Source organism: Phallusia mammillata, chromosome 2 (genome assembly GCF_965637545.1).
Source record: "Phallusia mammillata chromosome 2, kaPhaMamm4.hap1.1, whole genome shotgun sequence".
NCBI lineage: Eukaryota > Metazoa > Chordata > Ascidiacea > Phlebobranchia > Ascidiidae > Phallusia > Phallusia mammillata.
This window is the reverse complement of record NC_137253.1, coordinates 15688311-15700901: the sequence shown is the minus strand read 5'-3', so window position 1 is coordinate 15700901 and position 12591 is coordinate 15688311. Positions and strand designations below refer to the sequence as shown.

At 37.6% G+C, this 12591-nt stretch overlaps 2 protein-coding genes across 5 annotated transcripts; both read left to right on the top strand.

Annotated features, from left to right (window-relative positions):
* Positions 1 to 979: 979 nt before the first annotated feature.
* LOC145215550 (uncharacterized) lies at positions 980 to 3079 on the top strand. Of its 2 annotated transcripts, none has more exons than XM_080084259.1 (3): positions 980 to 1173; positions 1397 to 1558; positions 2031 to 3079. In XM_080084259.1, exons 1-3 carry the CDS (start codon positions 1008 to 1010, stop codon positions 2306 to 2308), a joined length of 606 nt encoding a protein of 201 aa, XP_079940385.1. In that variant the 5' UTR covers positions 980 to 1007; the 3' UTR covers positions 2309 to 3079. The 2 variants fall into 2 exon arrangements, with proteins under 2 accessions (XP_079940385.1, XP_079940384.1); XM_080084258.1 differs by having other exon boundaries at positions 985 to 1173; positions 2007 to 3079.
* Positions 3080 to 6429: 3350 nt separating this feature from the next.
* LOC145215547 (uncharacterized) lies at positions 6430 to 12202 on the top strand. 3 transcript variants are annotated; one of them, XM_080084252.1, is made up of 12 exons: positions 6430 to 6618; positions 6714 to 6774; positions 7088 to 7354; positions 7427 to 7498; positions 7570 to 7701; positions 7889 to 8058; positions 8283 to 8458; positions 8619 to 8708; positions 8769 to 8856; positions 8999 to 10246; positions 10315 to 10578; positions 11037 to 11426. In XM_080084252.1, the coding sequence occupies exons 1-12, from the start codon at positions 6512 to 6514 to the stop codon at positions 11059 to 11061; spliced, it is 2700 nt and encodes an 899-aa protein (XP_079940378.1). In that variant the 5' UTR covers positions 6430 to 6511; the 3' UTR covers positions 11062 to 11426. The 3 variants fall into 3 exon arrangements, with proteins under 3 accessions (XP_079940378.1, XP_079940379.1, XP_079940380.1); XM_080084253.1 differs by lacking the exon at positions 11037 to 11426 and adding an exon at positions 11627 to 12202 and having other exon boundaries at positions 6431 to 6618; XM_080084254.1 differs by having other exon boundaries at positions 6431 to 6618; positions 11030 to 11426.
* The last annotated feature ends 389 nt before the right edge of the window (positions 12203 to 12591 follow it).

Sequence of the window (12591 nt, the reverse complement as noted above, 5' to 3'; positions counted from 1 at the left end):
GTTGTAGCGGGGCAGCTTGAGTCAGGGTTGCCATACCGTCCTTATTTCTAAAAAAATTCCTTATTTTGAAGGGCGATGTCTTAAAAAAGTTCATTGTCCTTCTAAGAAATGTCCTTATTGTTGACTCGAGTTCTTATTTTGTCTTATTTTCAACAATTACTAAACCCTGTTTAGAGTTTAGACACCTCTCCTTAAAGTCAGGGGTGTCCAACACCTGGCACGCGTTCTAACTTCAGTCAAGGTTATCAGTAGTTTAATAAATGGGTTGAACACAACCCATTAATTAATTTCTTTATTTTTGGACAAAACTTAAACCCCGTTGCAAACTATTTTGTATCTTGAGTATCATGAACAAGTTTACTCGCATTTGACGACATTTTTTTTCCAACTATTTTAATAGGTATAGGTCAAATATTCGGAGCCCGTACCGTTAAGACGTTAAAGACATAGTTTGAAAAAAGTACCGAACGTTGGCACGCGAGTATATTTTGAAACCAAATATGGCACGGCGGTGTGTTTGAGTTGGACACCCCTGCTTTAAGTGCATGTCATAAAATGTATCCAACCTAATCCCGATTGGTTTATTTGAAGGTACGGCACGCAAATTTTCGTACCGTACCTCGAGTACGGTACGGTGGTATGGTGCGTTTTGATTTTTGACATTTGGTACGGTACGGTGGTACGGTACGCTCTTCGTAAAGAGGTACGTGGTACGGTCAATGCAATACGTACCGTACCGTACTGCCATCCTTGGTTGTTACACGTTACAGACCCAAACAGTGCTATTTTATTTTTTAAATATCATTACTATCATATAGATACGACATTACTACCAAACACATAAAAAGCGCAGTTGTGTTTCTAAATGGGCATACTTTGTTATCGGGTTACAATTAATCAAGCCAACTTGGACCAGTAGTTTGACAAACTTTGACACAGACCTTTGGGTTCTTTGTACTTTTTGAGGGGCATCTATCTTGAATTGTATATGGGACTCTGTGTGCAGAATGGAAACAGTTTTCATTATATCTACAGATTCAAATATTGATCTGCACAACCACCAGAGTCCTGTTAAATCATTTTCTGCCAATGACTTTATTTCTCCTTGCCTAACTCCTGAAAATAGTTGCAGTCCAGACATCACACCTTCATTTGATATGTCACCTGATGCAGGTATAATTGCTATTGTGAATGATGTACATGACGTTGATTGCAGTGTACCAGTTGTTAATGGTTTGTTTGCAACAGTCTGATACAATTCTGTTTAGGGGCCATAAACTCAAACACGCTGAGATAGTTCATTTGGGTTGCTTGCTAAACAAAAACATTCTACTATTGGGACATTTTTTTGAATAATTACATTGACTCTTTATCTTTACTTGATCATTGTATTTAGACATGGAATGTGTTGATTCGTTGTTAAACGGGTCCGACATATTAACACTAAGTAAATCAGCATTGGGATTTGAGCTTATGGATCTCTCGGATACAGAAAACAGCCCACCAACCACACCACATGTTGCTACAAGTAGACTGGTATCAGTGGGGGACGATTTGGGTAAGTTGAAATGTTTGTTCAACTTCTCATGATAACAACATTACTCAGTAAAGTCTCGGTCAAGTCAAGTGTAATCCTGAAATAATTGGTGTAATGAATAAAAAGTTTGTGGACAAAACTTATTCCCCTCCAGTATGTCACTAATCGTAGTTGCACAATTTCACAAAAATATTCACCTTGTCGGAGATAGCTGCGCAACGTTGAGACGTTATAAAGGAAGTAGAGGACACAGTTGGTGGAGAGATGGTAAACGCGCTGTAGCTACACCCATATTACAAACTTTATGAGGAGGGGACTTAAATTAGAGGGTGAGATGGCGCGTTAGGACTTCGAGACTGGGGGGCGTTGATGGAACCAGTCAAGTTGGCATCTAATTTAACATTATTGTTTTATGGACAGTATGGAATACAGTTCCGATAACTTAATCTGTTTTTGTGTTAAACAACAGGAAGCACTTATCTTAAACCTCCAGGGGAGTTGCAGTCCCAAAGATACAATCCTATCGACCTGCTAATGGAAACTCCACCTCCATTTGTTGATCCTGCAGCAGCAAGGAGACTGCGATCTCCAAAACGAACAGTTTCTCCCCTAGTGGACATCGGACCAAATTCTAATGCCTACACAAATCTTACGCCCACCAATGAACGATTGTCTGTACATGAGGTTTCAAAGAACCCTGTTCCGACTGCTGAACTGCTCATTGATTTGCAAACTCCAGATGTCCAACGAACCCGCTCTCTTCTGAAATAAGTACCTCTCTGGTATTTTTCGAAGTATGCCGGTTTAGTCCAGTGCACCGACGATCTTTATTAAGTATATGATATATCCATCACTGTTAGCTAAAACATCAAATATAATGCAATCTTTATGGTATATTAATGAAATAAGATGAGATCTTAGTCAAAACATGCTGACAAAGATGCAACCTACAAACTATGTTGCTTGCCTGTTACTTTTTCATTTGGTGGGACAGCTTTGTGAATTCTGTTTATTGTTTGTCTATTTTTTTTCAGAATTCATTTTTGCATTTTCAATTATTTTGATTGTTTGATATTCGATTTATTATTTGTAACTTGCGTTCCGAAAATCTTTTTGTGTTAAAACAAGTAGGAGCTTTTTTTACGAATAATACGAAAAATATATGAATTTTGAAGTTACAATAGTCATTGTGTATAGTTCTTCATTATGCAGCACAAAGTTGGTTGTAAGGCTCCATCCTTTTGACAACATATTCTGTATTTCTCATAAATGTCGGTCCACCACATTACAAGAACCAGTAACCGGGTTATGAGAGTGATATTTTCCCCAAACAATCGGGCCAAATGTCCTCTCCGTGTTAGTACTTGAAGGTGATAACATGAACAGTTGGCGTAATTTAGCTGTGATGGGAAAAAGGGGCAGTCTTAGCGAACTTTTGAGTTTTTGTCACCACTTTCTCTCGACCATTTTGCTATGTCTTAGTGTTAAATTAGGTTCCGATTATTTGGCACATGTTTCATGAATAAATTTGGTCCATTTGTATGAAGTCGTATGGTACGTTTTAACACAAACGTTGTTCTGCCAGAAAAATAGCGGTTTTACTATGACATAGGGTTACCATATCTGCGTGGGCAAAATTCCAGGCGGTTTTAATAAATATCTTTGGTGGTACCAAAGTTCCGTTACAATGCATTATACAGCATGTTGTTACCAAGGATGGCAGTACGGTACGGTACGCAGCAAATTTCATCAAAAAGTACGGTACGCAAAGAAAGTTGAGGTACGGTACGTGGTACGGTCCTTCACTAGAGCGTACCACCGTACTGGTACGCATAATAAATGTTGATCAAACGGTCATTTTTGCATCGTTACCATTTGCAGATAATATCAAAATTGTTCAAAACTGGAATTTGAGTTGTTTTTTATATGATTTTATCACAATGTCCCTGTACCAAAATAGTGCTCAAAAAGTTTATGACGTCACTGGCAAATATTTTGTGCAATAGGAGGGTTTACACGCACTCTACGCCTATTATTAAAACGCGCACATGACAAGAACAGGGATCAACTCGGCATTTGTAATTGATTCTCAAGTTAGTTAAAAAAAGCTGGCTATAGTGTTGCTGTCTCTTTCGTAGCAATGATTTTAAGAAAAATGCTGTTGAAAATTATACATTGTCGCTGCACGAGCCCATCAATAGAAAACACGTCAACCTTCATTTCGAATAAGCTGGTTGTAGCGGGGCAGCTTGAGTCAGGGTTGCCATACCGTCCTTATTTCTAAAAAAATTCCTTATTTTGAAGGGCGATGTCTTAAAAAAGTTCATTGTCCTTCTAAGAAATGTCCTTATTGTTGACTCGAGTTCTTATTTTGTCTTATTTTCAACAATTACTAAACCCTGTTTAGAGTTTAGACACCTCTCCTTAAAGTCAGGGGTGTCCAACACCTGGCACGCGTTCTAACTTCAGTCAAGGTTATCAGTAGTTTAATAAATGGGTTGAACACAACCCATTAATTAATTTCTTTATTTTTGGACAAAACTTAAACCCCGTTGCAAACTATTTTGTATCTTGAGTATCATGAACAAGTTTACTCGCATTTGACGACATTTTTTTTCCAACTATTTTAATAGGTATAGGTCAAATATTCGGAGCCCGTACCGTTAAGACGTTAAAGACATAGTTTGAAAAAAGTACCGAACGTTGGCACGCGAGTATATTTTGAAACCAAATATGGCACGGCGGTGTGTTTGAGTTGGACACCCCTGCTTTAAGTGCATGTCATAAAATGTATCCAACCTAATCCCGATTGGTTTATTTGAAGGTACGGTACGCAAATTTTCGTACCGTACCTCGAGTACGGTACGGTGGTATGGTGCGTTTTGATTTTTGACATTTGGTACGGTACGGTGGTACGGTACGCTCTTCGTAAAGAGGTACGTGGTACGGTCAATGCAATACGTACCGTACCGTACTGCCATCCTTGGTTGTTACACGTTACAGACCCAAACAGTGCTATTTTATTTTTTAAATATCATTACTATCATATAGATACGACATTACTACCAAACACATAAAAAGCGCAGTTGTGTTTCTAAATGGGCTAAGTTACAAAACAGAAAGTTTTACCAGATCCGTCATTTTAACAGAATGCTGCTTTTTAAGAAGTGTAGTCGCATGAATATACGAGGAAGGGTGCATCGTACATCAAAATCAGCACAGACAACCGTTATAATGTAAACCTTTGCGTCTCCCTTTAAAATAATTGTGAATACTACTGTAATTTAAGATACTGGGCGTTAAAAATCCGGACATTAGAAGTGTTTTTAAAAAATATTTCCGGACACAGATTTACACCCTGCAGTATCTGTGAGCAGGCAAAAATAATATATAATCGATAAAAACATAATAAAACTGCAGCAATTCAAGCACTACTGCAAGTCATGCTGTCATACTGGGTGCACAATAAGTTATAAACACAGGTTGTGTTGCATTCCGTTTTTAGTTTTGTTGGTTTTAAGTTGTTTAGGCTTTCGCAACCTGATAGTAGGCTACATGTCGACCGTTTGACTGAAACGGACAAAAGACAGATAAACCTATACGTAGTAGCATAAATGCAAAACAAGTTTTACGAAAAAAAGGACAAGTTGTACGCTTCAAAGTATTATTGGTAACATTTAGTTTCATGCGATGTTTTTGTCAAATACAATTAAGTCTATGATTTTCATGATTATGGTAAAAACGGTACTATTCAGAGTTATATTTGTAGACCACCATACGACTTTGGGCATGAACCTAAATAAGAAACCTAACGATTTTTATTCAAACTTAAGTAGACTTGTCGCTGCATTTCTAAATGCTTTGGTGCGATATTTCGTACTCCCCCACAGCGTTTACCTAGCAAATAACGGGATATATTTTGCATTGTTTTCGTGTTGTATAACTAGTTGCATCATTTTCGATACTTAGCTGAGCCGTTTTACTCATTTACTACCACAAATAATAGAAAATATACGACGTTGTAAACTTCAAATGTGAGCTTGACTCCCGCGGCATGTAATAAAACTTTTCATTTTGATTTGACACTTGTATGTGTGGCGTTTTTTGTACGAAATTGTAAAACCAAAGAACATTGTAAAATATTGTAAAGTATAGTTTTTGGTAACAGCCGCTCAAGCAGAACGGTGACGTCATAAAGTAGTCAAACGAGCGTATGCAAATTTTTGGTGACAGTTGTTTCATGTGCTTTACCTGGCCACCTGCAGTCCTGCGCTATTGATGTTGTGTATTTTTGTCCTTACTAGATTAATACTTGTAGTGTTGTATTTTGTAGTTACCATTATAGTCTTAGCAAAATTCCCAGTTCGCACCAATCAGCGATTCAGTAAAATGTCGGTTCAACGACGGATAGTAGTCAATAGTCATTAAGTCAACCAGTCACTCTAACTGTCTCTTGACTTGAGTCTCACACGCTAAGTCCAGTACTATTATACAGAGTGTGGCAGCTGCAGCTGAAGACAACATATGTATACGAATTACAAAAACAAAGCTCAGAGTCAGACAAAATACTTAATTCACAGCAGTTTACACAATTTTGTGACATTTCTTATGAACTCGTTTTTTTATGGAACATTAAATTGACGCCAGTCAGAAAAATGTAGGGTACACATAGAAAACAAAACAGGTTTTTTATGCTTGTTTAAAACTGTTTTGTTGCCTTTGTCAGTAAGACTTGCAGTTTACATATGTCTTTTTGTAAAATAAACATGTTCATAAAAAATATGTTTATGCTATGATTCTGTGTGTTTAATGAAAAAGTAAAAAAATATATGTTAATTTATTTACCTATTATTTGTAAAACATGCAGTTATTGTGTTTGCACCTTGTAAAAAAACTGTGATATATATTTGCAGAATTATCAGGTGATAGGTGATAACTTTTCAGCCTATAAACTGTCACAGAGAAAGCATAAATATGGATGATTCTATAAAAGAAGAAGCAATTAACCTGAAAATAAAACTTCTGAGAGAGAAAAATGAAAAACTAGAAAGGCGTCACAAACTAATTGAGGAAGACAAAAAGTAAGTAGGTCTGTTTCTTAACCATCATGTTTTCGTTGAATAAAACAAAATTAAACATAGAGATATTTTTTGTCAACCTTTTGTTTGCCGTACAGGCATGCTCTGGCTGTGGGAAGGTCTGTTGACAGCCCTCAAAAAGAACCATCAAGGATGCCGGTAAAATAAAGAATTGTGCATACAAAGTGATTATGCTAAATAAACCAAGCAAAAGTAAACGTGATCATTGCATTAGTTGTGCGTTTGTTGGCCATCAGGATTACTATAATCAGACTGCCAATTGTAAACAGTTTGCAATTCGCTTGCTGCAATAACATATGTGCATTTTTTAAACTTTTGTGTAAGAAGGGGTAGCTGACACGGTGACCACAGAGTCTTTCGCTACCCCGCACATTCTTCTTTTTAACTAATTTTGTTTTTGTAATTTAAATATTTCGTGCGAAATAAACTTACTTACTTACTTACTTTGCAGAACTCAAGTAATAAGAATTATAACCATCATGCACACATGGATGAACCTTTTGGTGGTGGCGACCAGTCACAGCCACAAAGACAACACAGACCAAGACAAGCTGAGCAGCAATATGAAAGTAGAAGAGGAAATCCCAAAAGACAACCAGAACCAGAATATGATGATCACCGAGGCTCAAGAAGACACCCAGGGTCAGAGCCCCGACAGCAACAAAGGTTCAGCAGAAGGAATGATAGCGGTGAAGAACCACAAAGATACAATCGACAGGTGTTGTTAATGCTGTTTTATTTTTGCAGATGTTTTTCATGCAGTTCTGATGCAAATTTTTACTTTGTTTAGGCTGCTGAACGGGAGTATCAACGAAGAACCAATATTGACAAAATGGAAGCACAAATGTCTGGCAAGCTTCAGGTCGGTACCTTGTTTGGGTGACAAGCCAGAACTTCTGACTGAAAGATTCTGATCATCATTCTATTTGACAGAAAGGTGATACAGATTGGCAGGAACCTATGGGGTATTTACATGATCCCAAGCGAGTTGGTGATGAAGAATATCCCAGAAGACCACCACCTAAACATTACCAATATAACCCAAGGCATAACCAGCCAAGAAGGGTAAAACTAAATAAGTTTTTTTTACATTTCTAAGTGTAGTTGAATGACCCAAAACTTTTGGCCTAGCCTAAATTGTACTAAAATCAAAAATATTTAACCCACAGAATTTTGACATTCAAACATCCTTTCCAAACTTGCAGATCTATCCCAGACCTAGCCAACATGTTAAAATTAATATTGTAAACAGGAATATGACAGCCCTAGGACTCAAATGGAAATGGCTGTTCAAATGACTGGAAGGCAGAGACGTGATTATGCACAATGGAAAACACAACAAGAACAAGCTGATGCTGAGCGAATGAGAAGAGCCCATGCCGACGGTGGCACTTGGAGAAGGGAGTGGGACAACGAAAAACAGTCAGTTATTACTCAACCTAATGTAACATAAGAAATTACCATTTTAAAACCTGTGTATTTTTGTAAATTATGTAATTCGTTTTCATATTATATTTACATCTCCAAGTGTTTGAAAACAAACAGTATTGTTAACTTTTTATCTTACTACGTTGGGAAAGTTGTAGCACTTTTATTGTATAAATCTGAAAATTATCTTTAATAGAAACATACAATTGTCTTCTTAGTGAAAACAGTCGTGACAATGAAAGGTCGCAGCACAACCACCGACATGGAGGTGGTCAGCGGTTTAACCAAGATGAAAGGCATCGGTCTGAACCAAAGGAAACTCACACAGCAAGAAGTCAAAACATTGATGGTGCTAATATGTCTGGAGCTGCAGACAAAGAGTGGCCAAGTCTGGGTAAACTGCTGAAATAATTTGGCTATAAATTTTTAAAGTACTAATAACTTGATAGAAATTTGAAAAAAACAGCAATTTAAAATGAAGGTGGTAATGTTTAGCACATATGCTTTACTGATATTTTAATGTTAACCTGATAAAATTAACTCTTTACAAACAGGAGATAGTGAACAGAAACCCCAAAACTTTGACCGGCCAAGGAAGCAAAGAAATGAGGGAAGAATGAGACATAGCAAAAGACCAGAAGAAAGTATGTAGACACTGTAGTAATTATTACAACTTGTTTTATTTTTTTATTCTGTTTTGTCAGACAATGAAATGACACAGAGACAAGATGTTCATCATCCTGAAGGGAAAACCCTGGGCAGCAGGCAAGATTCGAGTCAACATCAACCCGGGTATAATACACAACCTTGTAGCAAAAATGCCATTTTTGACTTAATTGGACGAACAACATAAACAAAATATGTAGAAAATGCCCTGTACCAGAATAATAATGTTACCTTATGATTTTCAATGACATATGTTTGTTTCATACAGAAATCAGCCTGATGATACAGCTCCATCCCCTGGGAGCAGGTCAAATCAGTTTAGCAACTATTCACGGGGCAGAGGGCGTGGTCGTGGTAGAGGTAGAGGGAAGTTCAAAGAGTCCAGGGGAGCTGGTGGAAAGTCCCAGGGCAGAACCAGAAACCACCCAGATCTTACCGTTTCTATTGGATCCCCAGAATCAACTGTAATCAATGCAGATGCTGAGTCTCCACCTTCTTCTAACAAGACTCCTTCCACTGGTGGTTCATTGATCAGCCCATTAAAAACTCCAGAAAATTTTAGAAAAGTTGACGATTGGGCAACTGAAATGGAAATGAGAAGCCCAACTTACATTGCTGACCAAGGAGCTAAAATACCACCACCTGAAATACAACTTGGTCAAAATGAGAAGCCAGTTGATTCATATGAAGATGGAAGCAACAATGAGAATGTTGAAAGTGGATCAAATGTAAGGGAACCGTCAACCCAATCCCTCCAAGATAATGAAGCTGAGAATGTCAAACATGATCTTAGTGCTGCCAACCTTGCTGAAAAATCAGAAACCATTCCATTGTCTAATGAAGGTGATGATGTAAAGGAACCAAGCCCTGAGCCAGATAAAGATATAGCTAAAGATGCAGAAACCAATGAGGAAGCAGTCAAGACAAGTCATGTAGACGAAACTAAACAACTGTCTGACATTGTTGAAAACAATTTCCAAGATGTTGTTACAGAAGAACAAGCAGAGACAAGCAACAAAACAGAGCAAATTGAAAGTGGAACAGTTGCTACTGACAAGACACAGGAACAGGAGTTGACTGAAACTGATGTGTCTGAAGAGGTTTCTGAAGCCAAATCAAACATAAAGGAAGTGGAAGACAATCTAGAAACGACTGAACACAACACTGTTGATAAAAGTGATTGTGAGCATTCAGAAGACACTGATTCTCAGGAAAAGAAACCAGATATGGTGCAAAATGATGAAAACAACACATCAGTTGATGTGAGTGAAGAATCACAAGTGAAAGAAATTGGAGAAACTGAAGGAAAAGAGCAGGACGGTTGTAAACTTGATGAATTTTCTGACCCAAATCAAGATTCCCATAAAATTCTGAATGAGATGGGTGAAGGAGATGAAAACAACCTTGCATGTGATAATGATCATGCACAAAAAGTTATTGATGATAAAGTTACCAGCCAGACTGATGTTAGCAAATCAGATGATGATGATTTTAAAAGTATTGAAAGTGATGAAGGGTAAGTTTTACTTCACTATTCAGTAACCTGGTAACTGAGTTTTACTTTAAGCTGTTTATCAATTACAGAGAAACTTTTGATGATGCAGTGGCGATTGAGGAAGACACACCCACTGAAAAAGAAGCCACAGCTGTGGAATCTCATGCTGCTGAACAAGAAGTCCCCCAACCACTTGACGAAAATAATTCAGAGCCTGAGAGTTCAACTGACAGAGTGGCAAGTCCAGCTTCAAATGATAATGATGAAAAAAGTGGGATTGTTGAAGATGAGGAGAGTGAACAGAAAGTGGATTCAACTAGTGATGATATCGCCACCCAACATAGTGACAATGAGTAAGTGTTGTCTGTTTGGGCTGTGTCATGTTTGACGTGAATTTAAGTGCAAATGTTTTGGGTTGTAACATTTGTTTCATGAACGCAAGTGCGCTGGTATCATGCCCTTATCACAGTGGTTCTTAAAGTATGGGTCCAAACATGGGTCGCGCAGGGTAAAAAAAGGGGTCGCGCTATGGTGATTCAATTCTGCCCAAACGATTTTTTTTTCTGCATTAAGTAAACACAAACGAATTTACTTAATGCAGAAGTAAAGTCAACCTCACTAAACCACGTTATACAGTAAAATGAACAAATCATTACCCCTTACAGACAATAGCCTTCTGTTACGCACATGGCGATTGTAACGTCATAGCACGGGAAATAATAGGACAAGTTAATCATGCGAAACTGAACGTGGAAATGTGACAGTTCGCGTTTAAGGATGATTAAGTAATCGTACAAGGAAAAGTTTTTAGATTTGGGATTCACTTCTATCAATGATCATGGTGCTGTAAAGCCACAGTGAGTGCTGTGTTATGCAGTGTTGTCGAACGAATCGAACTGATTTGAAGAGCTCGTTAAGCCTCGAAATCGTCGTCCGTCTCGTTATCGAACAGCACAGTTAAAAGTCGAATCACAGACCTTTCACTGAATATAAAATATCAAGTGATCTCCCGAATGAAAAATAGAGCCGTGCTTTGAAGATATTATGAAGGAAAATTTGCAGTTTTATTAATCACATTACATAAATAAACCATTTGTTTGTAATAAATCATTGTTTCATAGCACTGTGTACTACAACTGGTTGTCTGTGTCCTTTTCTATTTGATGCATTTCAGAAAAAATACATTTTTTGATGTTTGAAACTTGGGTCGTGAGATGTTCATAAAACTCAGATTTGGGTCGCGGCCGAAAAAGTTTAAGAACCACTGCCTTATCATAATGAAAGTGGTGGATGCCTGCTTTAATGTGGGTGTGTTGTGGTACAATGGAAAAAAAAGTATTCCCTGGTGTGGTCACATCATATGCTTTTCATTAAGTGTGTCTCTGTTGTTGTCGTTATCAGATGCAGCGTCGTTGACAACTGAATGCTTTGGCAGCTTGCTTGCGATTTCACATGCTCAATCAAAAAATGCCATTTCTTAACTGTACCATGGTGGCAGAAACAAAAGAAATATTCAAGAAGCTGCTCCTTTGCTTGCACCGACGAGTTTTTCTGAACAACTCTTTCCGGTTCTGGCTGATGTTAGCTGTGCCTCAGTTCGGAGTGTGGACGAACAATCGTAATTGCGTAAAATCTACTGGAGCATGAATTGTGTGATTAATTGCTGCGTTAAAACTTAAATGTACACTCTTTTGACACCAAGCGGGTGTTATAATTAAAAAGCAACTGTTAGCGTTAAAGCAGCGTTTATTTTTTTATGTTTTACAAACATAAACGGGTTGTAGTTTTTTTAATTGTCGATCTCTACTTTTATGAGCAGATTGTTAGCCACCATTTGTAAAAGTTTACTCGAAAATGACAATATTTGAATAAATAGAATGTGTGCGGGCAGTAGTCTAATTGTCCCGGTACATCGTTTGGTCGACGTTCGTTATGGTTGCATTGCGCTTTAAAAAAATAAACAAGTTTCATTGATCACGTGATGTTGCTGTATTAAGCAGGTGTTGATTTTTGGCAGGATGTATACCACTTAAAACGAGTAACGAACACGGATGATTTGAACTGTTGCTCTTTTTCAAATATTTAAAAATTTAGCCTTGCGATACAACCGTAACACAGTTACTAGTAGCTATGCTAAGCTGTAAATATTAAATTAACATCTTCGCAGTTTACTACTATTATCATTGCTTATGCTGCATAGTAATGAACAACAATCAAAGCTTATGTTACGCCGTGAGGTATATCAAAGACCTCTTTTTCTACAATTAACCAGATTCTGGACACACCGAAGTCAGCCCTTTACCGCTTGGGTATTGCAAATGATTTAAAAGAATATGTTTTGTAATGCACTTGTTTTGCGTCCTGTC